The sequence below is a fragment of the Alligator mississippiensis genome, chromosome 2, assembly GCF_030867095.1.
Source record: "Alligator mississippiensis isolate rAllMis1 chromosome 2, rAllMis1, whole genome shotgun sequence".
NCBI classification, from domain to species: Eukaryota; Metazoa; Chordata; order Crocodylia; family Alligatoridae; genus Alligator; species Alligator mississippiensis.
In genome coordinates this window covers 27,391,224-27,407,375 of record NC_081825.1, presented here as the reverse complement: position 1 = coordinate 27,407,375, position 16,152 = coordinate 27,391,224, and the positions used below count along the sequence as shown (strand labels likewise).

Here is a 16,152-nt window from a genome sequence, read left to right as displayed (position 1 = left end):
CATGGGTTCCCCCCTGCCTTCCCAGGAGTGCAAGAACTGGCCTTAACCCTAACCCCCACCCCACCTGAACGTGCAGCAGGCAGGCAGCAGGGGGGTGAGCTGGGCTCCACTCAGCTGCAGCAACCGCTGCCACCTCTTGCTAGGGGCAGGAGGCTGTGGACCCAGCTCCCTGGCCCCATAGCCCTGCCTGGCAGCTGGGGGGGGCCGGGGGCTGTTGGTGGGGAGCAAGTGGAGGGTACAAACAGGGCTGGGGGGAAGAGTGAGGGGCCTTTCATTTTAATCATGAACTTTGGAGTTTTTATCAGAGAATTTGCAATGTTGTGCAGGATCCCTGATGATTAAATAGTTTGTCTGTGATAGCTGTTTGTCTTTAAGAAAAAGAAAATAAATGTATTTCCAAATTATGTGAAAACCGTATTTCGGTAATTGCTTTGTTATTAACCAACTTTTTGATGCTCAGTAATCATAGAATGGAAAGCCAAATAAATCTAATTTCTATTGGAGCAGTTAAAAAAAGAAAGAAAGAAAAACCCATTGCAAACCATGCACTGCTTTTTAAAAGTAATTTGAAATAAATATTAGATGAGTACTAATGCTTTCTGATCCATCATACTCTGTCCTATCTACTTTAAATATTGAAGTATTAGTAGTCAGCCTTTGAGTAAATTTATACTGCAATTTAGGTAGAGTTAAGGGAACATGAATTTAAAATGAAAAAAAAATGAAATTCATATTCTATGCATAATAGAAAAAAGTAGGGAAGGGATCTCAGGAGGTCAACTAATCCAACCCCCAGTTCAAGGTAGGATATGCCCTTAAGCTAAGCCATCCTAGACAAATGTTCCTGTTCCTAAAAACTTTGGAAAGACTGCTCAGCCATTCATCCTTGCCCCATGACATTTTAGACTAGATCCTTCATACAGATCTAGTTCTTAAAATGTATTAGTGCAAATAAAATATAAAAGATTTTAGTGCAACCAAAAATAAGTATATCACCCATGTATGATTTTACACAAAGATCCTCAGCTGAAAAACAACTCTTTCGAGGGTTAAGTTTCTACCATAAAAAAATTTCTTGTGTATGTGCTTGCAGAACAGGCCCTAGGACATGAAATACAGTAGATTATAATGCAATATTCATGTCATTTTTCTACTACCTATTCATGTCATCTCTTCACTCTCTTCATAAAGAACTGGCTTAGCATTAGGACAGACATGGACTGTGTAAGTTTGACACAGGCTAAGCATTTCTTCAGATATTCTGCTGCCTCTAAATTGAAATAAATCATTACTGAGGTCCCCACTTTTTATTCTCATTTGAAATACTAGTTTTCTAGAGAGTAATCCACATAGCTCAATGCTGCACAGAAAATCTCACTTTGTCACTCACCATTATAATCTTTATTCTGTTTCCATGAAATTTCCATCCTTCCTCACTTGACCAAAGATAGCTGTAGCTTTATTTTTTCATTTGTCCATAATATATTTTAATATTTTGAAAAAAAGTCAACCTCATTTCAAGCTGAAATACATATTCATGAAGGAGGGTTTTTTCTTTACAAATTCAAGATAGCATCATAACACTAATCAATTATCAGCGCTTATTTTTCCCCACTTACTGTAATTTCCTCTAAGGTTATATCCTAGTTATGTAGAACGCATTAACTGATCCACTTCCTTTTAAAATCAATGGGAGGGCTCCTGTTGATTTCTTTGGTGATTAGAAGATCAAATAGAAAAAGTAAATATTCTCTAGGCATTCAAAATTAAAATAGCCCTTGATTAGGTACTTTGGTGGTATTTAGATGGCAGTTGCACTTGGAGTGCTCAAATATCAAAGGCAGTTAAAGAGCAATTTCTTAAAGGTATTTAGGTCTTTAAAAATGTGGGCGTAACTGAAATTAACACTGCCGTTTCAGAGCAGAGGAGGCTGGAGGAGAGAGGCATTTCGTATTCAGCAGAGATAAGATATTTAGAGTTCTGTTATTTTAACATTAGAATGTTGTCAAAAAACCATGCAGAGCTACATTTACCAATGCAAATGCTGTTCTGGAAAGGTCAAATATGCATGTCTCAGTTTGGTATCACAGAGCTCAGAGATTCATAGATTGTAAGGGCAGAAGGGACCTTGGAAGATTGTCGGGTCCAGCCCCTGCACCAAGCAGGAAAGATAACTGGAGGTCAGGTGACCCCAGCAAAGTGACTGTCTAGTCTGCTCTTGAAGATCTCCAGGGTAGGCGATTGCACCACTTCTGGAGGGAGCTTATTCCACAGTCTGGACACCCTGATTGTGAAGTTTTTCCTAATGTTGAGCCTGAATTGATCTTCCAGGAGTTTGTGGCCATTATTCCTGGTTTTCCCCTCGGGTGCCCTGGTGGACAGTTGCTCATGAAGCCTTTGATGTACTCCCCTAGTGTAGCGGTAAGCTGCTACCAGGTCCCCTTCCAGCCTTCTTTTCCTCAGGCTTAAGAGTCCCAGATGTCTCAGCCTTTCCTCATATGGCTTGCCTTTGAAGAATCTGATCATACGGGTGTCTCTTCTCTGGACTCTCTCAAGCTTGTCCACGTCCTTGTTAAAGTGTGGTGCCATGAACTGGATGCAGTTCTCCAGCTGTGGTCTCACCAGTGCTGAGTAGAGCAGAAGAATTACCTCCTTGGCTTTGCTGGAGATGCATCAATTGATGCATGCCAGCGTATTATTTGCCCTACTGGCTATAGCATCGCAGTGCCAGCTCAGATTCATACTGTGGTCTATTATTACCTCCAGATCCCTTTCATTCGTTGTGCTAGTCAGTTTGGTGCCACCAAGCCTGTAGGTGTGCTGGGCGTTGCTCGTCCCGAGTTGGAGCACCTGACATGTCGATAATGAACTTCATCAGATTGCAATCCACCTAACTTGCTAGCCTATCTACGTCTGCCTGTATCTGTAGCCCGTCTTCAAGCATGACCATGCTCCCCCATAACTTGGTGTCATCCGTGAACTTGGCCAGTGAGATCTTCACCCCCACATCCAAATTGTTAATAAAGATGTTGAAAAGTACTGGACCAAGCAACAACCCCTGTGGGATACCACTGCCCACTTCTTACCAGGATGACACAGATCTGTTCACTATGACTCTCTGGATCCTATCCTGCAGCCAGTTTCTTACCCACCTGACTGTCTTGGAGTTAAGCCCACAATCCTCCAATTTTCTCATGCAGACATTGTGGGATACTAGATCAAAGGCCTTTTGGAAATTAAGGTATACAATGTCAACCTGCTCTCTTGTGTCCAAGTGGCAAGTTACCTGGTCATAGAAGAAAGTGAGGTTCGTAAGGTAAGACCTGCCCGTGATGAAGCCATGTTGGCTGTCATTCAGAATCTTACCTTCTGCAAGCTTATCGCAGATAGACTCCTTGATGAACTTTTCTAGGATTTCCAATAGGATGGAAGTTAGGCTGATTTGGCCTATAGTTACCCGAGTCCTTCCTCTTCCCCTTCTTGTGGATGGGCACAACATTGGCCCTCTTCCAGTCCTCAGGGACTTCTCCAGAGCATCGTGAGTCATGGAAGAGCTTCGCCAGGAGTTCCACAATGACTTCGGCCAGCTCCTTCATCACTCTAGGATGAAGATCATCCAGTCCCACTGACTTGTGTATGTCTAATTTTTTTAATTGGTCATACACCAATTCTATGACTGTAGTAGGAAGAGGATTATTCCTACTGTGCTCATCCTCTACTCTACCTGGCGTGGTTTTCCTCTTGGTCCGGTGAAAGACCGAGGCGAAATAGTCATTCAGGATTTCATAGATTCATAGATGTTAGGGTCGGAAGGGACCTCAATAGATCATCGAGTCTGACCCCCTGCATAAGCAGGAAAAAGTGCTGGGTCTAGATGACCCCAGCTAGATACTCGTCTAACCTCCTCTTGAAGACCCCCAGGGTAGGGGAGAGCACCACCTCCCTTGGGAGCCCGTTCCAGACCTTGGCCACTCGAACTGTGAAGAAGTTCTTCCTAATGTCCAGTCTAAATCTGCTCTCTGCTAGCTTGTGGCCATTGTTTCTTGTAACCCCCGGGGGCGCCTTGGTGAATAAATACTCACCAATTCCCTTCTGTGCCCCCGTGATGAACTTAAAGGCAGCCACAAGGTCGCCTCTCAACCTTCTCTTGCGGAGGCTGAAAAGGTCCAGTTTCTCTAGTCTCTCCTCGTAGGGCTTGGTCTGCAGGCCCTTGACCATACGAGTTGCCCTTCTCTGGACCCTCTCCAGGTTATCCGCATCCTTCTTGAAGTGTGGCGCCCAGAATTGCACGCAGTACTCCAACTGCGGTCTGACCAGCGCCCGATAGAGGGGAAGTATCACCTCCTTGGACCTATTCGTCATGCATCTGCTGATGCACGATAAAGTGCCATTGGCTTTTCTGATGGCTTCGTCACACTGCCGGCTCATGTTCATCTTGGAGTCCACTAGGACTCCAAGATCCCTTTCCACCTCTGTGCCACCCAGCAGGTCATTCCCTAGGCTGTAGGTGTGCTGGACATTTTTCCTCCCTAGGTGCAGCACTTTGCATTTCTCCTTGTTGAACTGCATCCTGTTGTTTTCTGCCCACTTGTGCAACCTATCCAGGTCTGCCTGCAGCTGTTCCCTGCCCTCCGGCGTGTCCACTTCTCCCCATAGCTTTGTGTCATCTGCAAACTTGGACAGAGTACATTTGATTCCCTCGTCCAAGTCACTGATGAAGACATTAAAAAGTATCTGTCCAAGGACCGAACCCTGCAGGACCCCACTGCCCACACCCTTCCAGGTCGAGACCGACCCATCCACCACGACTCTCTGGGTGCGACCCTCTAGCCAATTCGCCACCCACCGGACTGTGTAGTCATCCACATCACAGCCTCTTAACTTGTTCACCAGTAGGAGGTGGGATACCGTATCGAAGGCCTTCCTGAAGTCTAAGTATACGACATCCACCCCTCCTCCTGTGTCCAGGCATTTCATAACCTGGTCATAGAAAGAGACTAGATTGGTCAGGCATGATCTGCCCGCCACAAACCCGTGCTGATTTTCCCTCAGCATAATTTGCCCTGCTGGGCTCTCACAAATGTGAGCCTTGATAATTTTTTCAAATACTTTACCAAGGATGGAGGTGAGACTGACTGGCCTATAGTTGCCCGGGTCCTCCTTCCTCCCCTTTTTGAAAATGGGGACCACGTTAGCCCTTTTCCAGTCCTCCGGGACTTGGCCCGTGCGCCACGAGCGTTCGAATATTCCCGCCAGTGGCTCTGCAATGATGTCGGCCAGTGCCTTCAGCACCCTCAGATGGAGCTCATCCGGGCCTGCCGACTTAAAGGCATCCAGTTCTTCCAAGTGACTCTGCACCACCTCAGGATCTACGTATGGAAGTCTGGCGCCTCGCTGCTGCCTCTCTACAACCCCAGTGAGAGACTTGTCGTGTCCCTCGCTTAGGAACACTGAGGCAAAGAACTCGTTGAGGAGTTCAGCCTTGTCCCCCCTGTCTGTCACCAATTGTTTCTGCCCATTTAGCAGCGGTCCTATTCCTCCCTGGGCCTTCCTTTTACTCCCAATATATCTAAAAAACAATTTCTTGTTGTCTTTTACTTGGGTTGCCATCCTCAGCTCCATGGTAGCTTTGGCCCGTCTAATTGCCTCCCTACAAGCACGAGCAGAGGAGGTATATTCATCTTTAGTGATCTCACCTTGTTTCCACTTTTTATGTGCTCCCCTTTTGGCCCTTAGGCTGCCCTGGATTTCTCTGGTCAGCCATGGAAGCCTCCGGCCCCTTTCCCTCTTTTGCCTCGCTCGGGGATCGTCTTGCTTTGTGCCCGAAGGATTGTTTCTTAAGGCACAGCCACCCTTCTTGGGCTCCCATCCCTTCAAAACTCCTACTCTGCAGTGCGTCCTTGACTAATCGCCTGAGTGCATTGAGATCAGCTTTCCTAAAGTCTACCACTTTCACCCTACTAGTTACCTTACCCACTCGACGTCTTATGTTGAATTCTATTATTAGGTGATCACTGTGTCAGGTGGAGGTCCTGTACACAGGTTAGAAACCTGCATGAGCGATGGGACCTTGCTGTCTGTGTCTCCCAGCAGATGTCCGGGTAGTTTAGGTCCCCCATGACTACCGCCTCTTTAGCTTTTATGGTCTCCGAGAGTTTCCTCAGGAGCCCCGCATCTATTTCTTCCCCTTGGTGTGGGGGTCTGTAGCAGACCCCTACCACCAAATCCCTTTCTCCCTGCCCCCCATGTAGCCTAACCCACAATCCTTCTACTTCCTCAACCTTGGATTCTGTCTTGATGAAGGTTGATGTATATTGCTCACTGACATAAAGTGCAACCCCCCCCCCTTTCTTCCCCGACCTGTCCTTTCTGTACAATCTATAGCCCTCAATATGTACCGCCCAGTCGTGGGATGAATCCCACCAGGTTTCTGTTAGCCCCACTAAGTCATAGGTGTTTAGTGCAAGCAGGAGCGCTAGTTCATCCTGCTTGTTCCCCATGCTCCTAGCATTAGTATATAGGCACTTGAGCCCTGCGACTGGTGCCTTTGCTGCCCCCCCCGCTCCGAGTCCCAAGGGGCCCATTGTTTCTTACCTTCTTGTTTCTTACCTGTTCTGTAGTGCTGGTCTCCCCATGGCTTTCAGGTTTCCAATGCTCTCTTTCTTCAGGCTGTGCTCTCTTTCTTCAGGCTGTTCTCTTTCAGGAGTTCAGCTTTCTCCTGGGTACTGGTAACCAGCTCTCCTGAGTTGCTCAGCTGTGGCCCACACTCCCATTTGTTTTCCTTCTGTTCCCTGTGTACCTAAAGAAGGACTTCTTGTTGTCCTTGATTCCTGTTGCTAATCTAAGTTTGGTCACTGCTTTAGCCTGTCTTATCTGCTCCCTGCAAATGCAGGCCATCGTGGAATAGTCCTCCTTGGGGCCCACCCCGAGCTTACATTGTTTATAAGCCTCTTTCTTCTTTCTTAAGAGGACTGTGATTTCCCTGTTTAGCCAAGAGGGCTTCCCAGCCCTTCTATTACCTTTTCTCTGCATGGGAATGGACTTCCTTTGCGCTTCAAGGAGTGTGTCCTTAAGGAACAACCACTCTTCATGCACACCTTTCGCCTTTGGTCCCTGGTCCTACAGCACTTGCCTTACTAGTGACCTAAGCTTGTTGGAATTTGTATTTTTGAAGTCCAAGACTTCAGTCCTACTGTCTGACTTGTCTGCCTTATGTCAGACAGTGAACATGATGGTTTCATGGTCGCTGTTGCCCAGACTTCCCTCTATATTTAAGCTGGTCACCAAGTCGTCTCCTTTGCCCAGGACCAAGTCTAGCAGCACGTCACCTCTGGTAGGCCCATGCACCTCCTGAGTCAGTAAGAGATCCTTGACACAGGTCAGGAAGGATTGTGACCAATCCAACTTGGCCAAGTGTTCCTCCCAAGAAACGTCTGTCTGGATAATTAAAATCGTCCATGACAACCATGTCACATGCACGTGCAGCTTCAGTCAATTCTTGGGTAAACTCCAGATCAAGTTCCTCCCTTTGGTTTGGTGGTCTGTAGTATACACGTACAGTTAGGTCTGTCTTGCCATGAACACTTGAGTCAGAGGGTTTCAAACTGTCCATTTTGGGAGCCGACCTCCAAAGAAGTGTACTGCTCTTTCACATAGGGCGCAATACCCCCACCTTTCTTCTCCACCCAGTCCCTTCTATGCAGGGTGTAGCCCTCTATAGCTATGCTCCAGTTGTGTGAGGAGTCCCACTAAATCTCCGTAATCCCTACTAGATCATGATGCACACTGGAGAGTAGGAGGGCTAGCTGAGTTAAAGCTCCTAATTCTTTTCTGTCTTCACTGTGCTTTGAAAAGTTAGTCTCCTTGGCAAATGGGCAAGAGAGTTGATGTGAAGATTAACTACCAAATGTAGGATAGTGCTGCTGCAGCCTGTAACCAGTGATTGTCAACCAGACAATCTGGGTGCTGCCAGATCCTTTGAAGGGTGCCACATATGGGAGCAGATAAGTAGATAAGCTAAGCAGATAAGCACAGACTCTGACTTGTTCCTGCCAAAGCGATTCCCCAGCTGCACTGCCCAGCCCCTCTGCAAGGAGGCAAGCACTGTAATATAGAAATTATTTTTTGAAAATGGGTGCCACTCAATTCACAAAAGTTATGGAAGTGTCCTTCAAGTCTAGTGAGGTGTGCCTCAAGACCAAAAAGATTGAGAGCCACTGCTGTAATCTCAGTCCACTACGTGATCTGAATCTCACCAAAGGACCATCCAAGGCAACATAGGTATCAACAGGGTTAGAGTTAAAAATAAACCTAACTAGAAGACAGAAAAATACAGAGATTCCATTTACTGATCATGGAGACTATTAAAATAGGTTGCTGTAGCAATACTGACTGGTCATTTATCACTGCACGGGATGATGTTATTAGTCTTATCTTTTCTCTAACAATGTATCTCAACTAAACAAACTACATATTCAAACTTTTCTGATTCCCTTTACCAGGATGTTATTGCAGCAAAAAAAGTTCTTGGCCCAGTTTGAGATGCAGCAACAGGCTCGACTGAAGTCTCTAAAGCAGAGGATGCTGGCATTGCATCATCTAGAAACAGAGGTTGAGAACCAGCTAAAGGTAAAGCAGGGTAAAACAAAACACGGCTATCTGAAGACCTGATCCCACTCCATTTATACGCAGCAGCAAAAATTTCTGACAAGCTCCTTTTCCAAAGTGTACTGAAGTCAATGGAAAGATACCCCATTGGCTCAAATGGGCTGTAAAGTAGGTTTGCAAGTTTGCAAAAGCCACATCAATGAAACTTATAATTAAATCTGATTCACCTAAAGACAAAAATTTGGTGACAGTTTTTTATATTAATGTCTTATTTTTCCATCTCAGGTTCCCTACAGAGCAAATTCTAAAGAGACCAGCTCCTTCATTGTGAGGACTTCCGTCACAACACATTTTCTTCTTTTAATCAATAGCAAAAAACAGTCTTCCTATTAATAGTTACATGTTTTCATACACAGAAGTAAAGATGGTCACTACGTATGCTTTTAAATGCATACATTTCCTTTCCATCACCCATGCAGAGGAGAATGGAGTCTGTAATCAAACTATACCATTCTTGGTAGCGTTCTTCTATTTTAAATATTTGTCTCTTTTGTGTTCAGCAAGCAGAACAGGACTTTATCACTGAGGTAGCTGGACTGGCCCGAGTTCCCCTCCCAGTTCACAAGCAGCCTTTAAATAGGACCACTCAATCAGGTGAGTACAAAGATGCTTGCTTGTTCTTTAAAAGTTCATTTATGACACCGTTTGCTAATTACACACGCACAATATTTTTAAAACTGGGCTCATAAAAAGAGGCAATATGGTTAGCCAACTAAGATTCTAACCCGTTTTGTTGTGGGGCACCAGATTTTTAAACCAGAATACATTACCCAGATTAACATTCCCACTTCTGCACTCAAAGACAAAAATGGGGGGAAAGGCATTTAAAATACTCCTGTGGGTCCCTCTGTTGAAAGGAGCTTAAATAGTTTTCAATTATAGAAGCTTCCTTTATTCTTCTCAAACGAATCAAAAGAATGGTTAGGTTCTCATCTACCACTGAAAATAAATGGAAACTGAGGCTCTAACTCTTTTGTGCCTTTAAAACTCTCCCCATAACTGGGAAAGATTTCCAAAACCAGTTATCCATTCCTTAGTAATGGTGAATAGCTATACTGATTTGCTAGATTACAATAAGTGGCAGAAGCAGCCAGCACATGTTTCTTCAAGGAAGAGAGAAAAAGGTAAACTCAAGCGAGTAGGACCTCCTTTGTAAAAAGTTAATAAATGATTTTTACATGTTTCACATACATCTTGCGAAATGATACCACCACACCTTACACAGAATATTTTAGCACTTGCTCTCAGGGTGTTTTCCAAAGGAGATCTGGCAGATCAGTATCGTTCTCCATTTTTTTTCTTTAAAAGGAAGACAGAAGTGAAGCAGTTTCTAAGACCATTCAAGGCAGTGACAGAATTACTAATAGAACCCAGATTTCCTGAGTCTCAAATTCAGGTATCCGTCCATTAGACCACATTGTATTCAGTAATCTGAGGCCTTGATTTATTTCTTCAAACCAAAACTACTACACTTCTGCGCCTTCTGCATCCTCTTTTAAAACACCTCATAGGAATCCACTCTCAGCTTGGTAACAAAGTTTTACAAGAATCAGAGTCAAATAACCCAGCTTTCTCCCTAGGTTTCTCCCTAGGTTGGAAAAGAAAAAAAGTCAGCTTCCTTCCTTACCTTGTCCCTCAAAAAAAGTAAAATCTTAAGTGTAAGTGTAATAGGAGGCTTGGCATACTTAGCTGAGTTAATGGTATATTTAATTAGTTCAGTATTTCAGGTGACAGACAAATTTGTCGGCCTTGTATCATTTGACATGTTTTAGGTCTGCAATCAATTCTCGAGCCCAACTTTTCTGTTATATATTGCGTTCCAAGTCAAATTAGCTAAATCAGCTCCAAATCATACTGATTGAGCAGAATTCAATCATTCCAAAATCCATATTGATTGAGCCGGCAGAAATCAATCATTCTAAACACCACGTATGGCGCTACAGCTGGCAAGCATCCTCCATCCCAGACTCTCACCCTGGGACTTCATACTCTCAGGACCATTGGCAGGCATCCTACGTGCAGGCCCAAGCCCAGAGGTCTTGGGAATCTGATGCCCCCTACACTTCATCTGAGCCAAAAGGCTGAGTCTGCAGGTGTAATTAATTGTGTGCAACAATCAGGCGTAAAACTAATTACCTTACTGAACCAACATATCAGGCACTCTGAAGTAGCTAGGGCGAGATTTTAAAGAACTCAGAGCTAGGAGGAACACAAGTACCATTAAAAGTGAATGTAATTTTGAGCTCTTAACTCACTCACCTAGGCAGTTCCTGAAATCCCTTCCCCCCCTACATACTAACATTACTTATGCTCTGCTTGTGGGTACAAAACTAAAGGCACTGTTGAGGACACTACAAAAATGAGCCATTAGCATCCATTACTTCATCTTGAAACTTCTTCCATAAAACCCCATGTAATTTTCCTTGAAATGATAACGCTCCTACCTTTATTCTTCAGTTTGGTTGTTGTTAATAAGTGTTTCCAATTGTTTGCTAACAGAATTAATCTGTTTAGAAAATACCTAATTATGTTGTAGCCATTTTACAACACTGAAAAATATATCAGCCTTTGGCAAACCTGAAAATTAAGACATGGTAACTACATGATGCATCATAATTACAAAGCATTAAGACTTGTGTAGATGTTTAAATTATTTTGGATTAAGTTTGCATATGTATTTGACATGGAATGGCTGTTCTGGGATAGTTTCAGGTATGGACATTCTTGGGTCGGTAATATAAGTGTCCTTTGTTCTGTAGCTCAATCTAAAGCAGACAAGCCCTTACCACTGTGATTGTAAATCATGTTTCCATGCCACTGCAGGAAAAAAATCTAAAATAAAAATGAAAAATGCTCAATCCCAGGAAAAAGAGGACCCTGCTGACTGTCATGAAAAAGGTCAGGCACCTGATAGACAGAATGCTGGATCACTCAGGTACTGCAGCAGCTAAAACTGATGTCTCTTTTTTCACAGGCATGGGTTTTTGGCAGACATAATATTTTTTTCCAGGAAAGTGTGCCCGTATGCTAGAAACAAAATACAGTATTTACATTAATTTACCATACTTACCTGAATCTAAGATGACCCTGAATATAAAATGATCCACCAATATTTAGATTCTATATATTGAAAATTTATTACAGTTTTCCATGTCTAGAACCTAATTATTAGAAGGTCATCTTAAATTCATCCCCTGAACCACTGCAGTGGGGAAAGCCATGGCTGGGGAGCAGGTGATAGGGGAAGCAGTTGAGGGGCAGGCAGTGGGGGAAATGATCATGGGGGTAGCCTGTAAAGGAGTCAATGTGAAGACAGCAGGCAGTGTCAGGAGAAGGGGGGGGAGGGGGGCGTTAAACAGCTTGACCCTGCCCCTTGCCTCCTGACTCTTGTCCCTACCTCCCCCCACAGCCTCAGCCAACCCTGCCTCTTCTTCCTCCCCATGCTCCCTCCACCGCCTCCACTGCTGCTTACCCTTGTTCTGCTCCATCAGGGTCAAACTCTGCTCTGACCTGGTAGCAATGGCAGAGCTGCTGCACCCCTGCCATGGCTGCTAGTAGACGGGGCTGGACCTGGGGCTGGGGCACAGATATGCTTCATGCCCAGGCTGGAACAGAGCCAAAGCAGAGCAAAGATAAGCTGCAGGGGGTCTTGGGAAGAAATGGGGAGAAAGGAGAGGTAAGACAGAGTGGGTGAAGGGTGCCCAAGACTGCAAAGGGTGGGGGGGGGGTCAGGCAGGCAACACAGAAGCTGCAGGGGTAGAGATGGCACTGGGCTGGCAGGCAGCAACTGCCTGCCCCCCTGCTGCCTCATACTCAAGTCCAAGAGAACGGGCTTTTCCCCCCATGTTATAGGGAGGAAAATCTTGTCTTAGAATTAAGTAAATATTAAGTAAATATACTTTTCTTAAAGAACTGATATGTCCCACAAACACCCTTCACAAGTTTAAGCTTCAAAACTGGCTCCATAGTCTGTAAAACTTTAACGGCGTACTTGAAGTAAAAATAAGTAGTATGTTGTTTGTGTTCAATATTGGTATGTCCACAGGGTATCACTGTGGGAACACATGAGGCCAGGTTCTCAGATGATGTAAGCCAAGGCAGTTGAGATATGCTGAATTTTATCTGGAGTAAATCTGTGTATGGTTTCTAAGCTTTCAGCCACCCCCTTTATTTCATGACTAAAAGGAAAGACCCGTTACTGGCATGTGCTTTGGAAGATGAATTTGACAGTAATTTTGATGACAGAGGTTTCATTTGGCTTATCCTACTAAAAGAGAAGAAATTACCTCAGACCTGATAACACACAAGCTCGTTATAAAGGGAAAGATCAAACCAACCCGCTGGGTTGCTGGAGTTTTGATAAGGACTTTTTTGATAAGGACTTTGATGAGGACAAAGAAAATCTGGCTGACAAGCTGAGGGAACAGTTGGTTCTCAAGAACCACAGAGAGACTGTGAGTAAAAGTATATATCCATTGGGTAACCTCAGGCTTTCCCTGATGCCCTCAGCACTTTTACAGGCTCTTTTCTACAGCCAGCAACAGGTAGACGTATAACACTGGTCACATCTACAAATGCATTTGATCCAGCCTAAGTTTACTCTGGTGTAGGCTACTCTAGAGTAAGCACTTTCAGGCCTCTACACATGTGAGGACTAGGGAACAAATTTGTTGCTCTTTCCACCGTTTCCTGCAGCCCTGCAATAGGCCCCTGCTGCCACCGGGGGGAGATCTAGGCTCCCCCTGGGTGCTAGCCCAGGGGCTGGCAGGGAGCAGCGAGCCAGGAGAGAGCTGTCTCCTGGCCCTGGGGGGCTGCCTGGTGCTGGGGTGGGCACAGTGCCCCCCTGGTCTGCAGGATGCAGCTGGGCAGAGGCTGGGTAGCTTGTTCCCTGCCCAGTTCTGTGAGTGCAGAGCTCATGGGGGAGGGGGGGAAACAGACAGGCTGGGGGGTTTGTTCCCCACTCAGCTTCACAAGCATGGAGCTGGGTGGGGAGGGGACAGGCTGGGGGGTTGTTCCCCACCCAGTTTTGTGAGCAAGGAGCAGGGGTGGGGAGGGCGGGCTGGTAGGCTTGTTCCCTGCCCAGCTTCATGAATGCAGAGCTGGGGGGGAAACAAGCTCCCCAACTTGTTCCCCACACATCTCCAAGCCCCCTGCCCCCACCAGCAGGAAAATAGGGCTATCCCAGCACTGACCCTGTGGTCACAGAGCCTGCGCTGGGAAGTAAGGGTCTCCCATCACTGGCCTCATGGTTGTGGAGCTGGTGGTGGGAGATGAGGGTATCCCAGACCTCGGCTCCCCAATCACAGTGGTGGAGCAGGGGGCTTGGAGCTCCCTACTGCCGGGGCAGGGGGACTTAGTCCCCACCCAATCTCCTGTGATGGAGCCTGCCCTAGTAGCAGGCAGCTCCCAGAGGCAGGGAGCTATCTCCTGCCCCCTGTTGGATGACTGACCGGGAGCAGATTTTGTCCCTGGTCAGGCATCTACACGAGCGCTACTACACCATTACATACCTTGAGTCGACATACTCTCAGTACTTCTCAGTAAACTCTATTAATGCACAGTTAAGCATCTTGTGTAGGCACGCCCGCTGAGAAGAACCACAAGACAGAGCAGAGGGAGTGTATCTTTATTAGCCTGCAGGCTTTGAATAAGCATCTGTTGAAATGGGAAAGTACAAACAGGAATCTCCTTCCTTTAAGTATAAAGATAGATTTATATGGGAAGAAATTACATCCATGGAAAAACTAGATCTGTAACTTTTTGTTTTTTGGTTTTATGTTTTCAGAAATAAGCCACAGAGTCAACATGAAGGCAAAAACTCAAAAGATGCTGAAAAAAAGGTGCAACATGCAGTGAACACAGGCTTCTGAACTGTCTCTGACCTAGAACATGGAGTCCCAAAGCATATTTCTGAACATCTGAATTATAAAATATACTTACTGAATCAGCTCCCTAGGGAACAAAGAAGAACCTTATCAAAAGTCATTACGTCTTATTTCACAATGGTAAAGCAATAAAAAGCAGAAACAACAATGTATCTTGCAGTATGGAAATAAAGTATGTAAATAAAGAGAAACTCATTTATGTGATAATCTATTACAAGCAGTATTAATTAACAATAGACATTGTTAGGAAGTACTGTTAAATAGTAGGAACATAATAGCAAAAGTCCTGACCACTTGCAGCTGTCACTGAATTTTTCTGGAAAAAAAATCAAGCCTTGAGGCCAGTTGTCCAAATAAATTATACCCTACATGAGAGGAGGTGACCTTATGCACTTCATCTTGAAGTTGGCAGCTTTGCTTGCTCAGCATGTCTGGAAATCAGAGGGATACCACTGGAAATTGATTGTAAATGTCTGACTGCTACGGATATCCTAGAAGGAAATAGAAATCTAATGACATTTTACAAAGTAAAATAGAGAAGGCTCTTGAGCAAGTAACCAGTTGCTTTGCATGTTATGCAGGATACTAAAGCCCTCACTGTTCACTGGGGCAAACTCTCCCACAGTAATCCTGCTATCTTAGTGTCCTTGAGCATTGGCTATCTACCAACTACGCTATTATCCCCTGAAGTCAGGCCACAGCACAGCTTTAGGGCTTGCCTTGGGGCTCCCTCTGAGGTCAAGCCACACCGTAACTGGAGGTTGTAAGTACAACACCAGATGGCAAGTGGCTGGGCAGCCACCTGGCCCACCAAGCATGGTAGGGTCCTAATCACTATGTGGAAGGAGTATTCCCAAGAACACAATTTTAGACAAAGCTCCAAATACATCCACAGGCAAACTTCACAAAGCCTTAAAGTGGTGGAAGCAGTCCTAGAAGCAGTTTCACCAACTTGTCAGATAAAATAAGCATACATGGAGGCCCAAGACAAAAATCCCAGGTCCAAGGCTACTCTCACCAGATATCCCCCATTAGAAGGACTGCAAGGAGATGCTAGTAGATACCATGAGCCCTGAACCTCTCACAGTTCAAGATTTGACCTTTTAGCCTTCTGCTTTGCTTGAAAGTGTAGGGAATCAGAGAAGGGAAATGAAGTCAAAGAAGTGCTTGGTGGCACCATCTTGGAAAGTGCAGGGCCCTCACAGCAGCAATTCTTATACAATGAGGAGAAAAAAGGGGATTCCAAAGAGGATGTCTAGTATATATGAATATAAGTGCAATTTGTAGTTGCTGGGTTGGATTGTTGCAGGAACAGAATCAAGTAATAAAGTTGAAAAGGTTGTCCTGCTGTGCTCCAACATCTACCACCTTGGATTCCTCCCTCCCACCTTCCATAAAAACACAGATAGGCCCCTTTTGTTGGAACTACCTGCAGCCTGTTGCACTCAGCGAGCTTTTGATGCTAGTGGTGATACCACACATCTCAGGAAAATTCATAAGTTTGAAGCACGCTAACATGAACCCTGACTCAGGATATCATCCTGTCCCATCCCAGCTACTCTTCATTCTCCTTAAGAGCAGAAAACATGATGATGACTAT

The 16,152-nt window shown here is 45.1% G+C and overlaps 1 protein-coding gene across 3 annotated transcripts in view; it reads left to right on the top strand.

Moving 5' to 3' along the window:
* Positions 1–14,743, top strand: part of EVC (EvC ciliary complex subunit 1) — a 126,093-nt gene extending 111,350 nt beyond the window's left edge. For all 3 annotated transcript variants that reach the window (XM_059721571.1, XM_059721570.1, XM_019479559.2), the window contains exons 18-21: positions 8,502–8,628; positions 9,168–9,261; positions 11,491–11,602; positions 14,453–14,743. In XM_059721571.1, coding sequence (XP_059577554.1) covers positions 8,502–8,628; positions 9,168–9,261; positions 11,491–11,602; positions 14,453–14,537 — 418 coding nt within the window. In that variant the 3' untranslated portion in view covers positions 14,538–14,743. The remainder of the gene's footprint in view (positions 1–8,501; positions 8,629–9,167; positions 9,262–11,490; positions 11,603–14,452) is intronic.
* Positions 14,744–16,152: the final 1,409 nt, after the last annotated feature.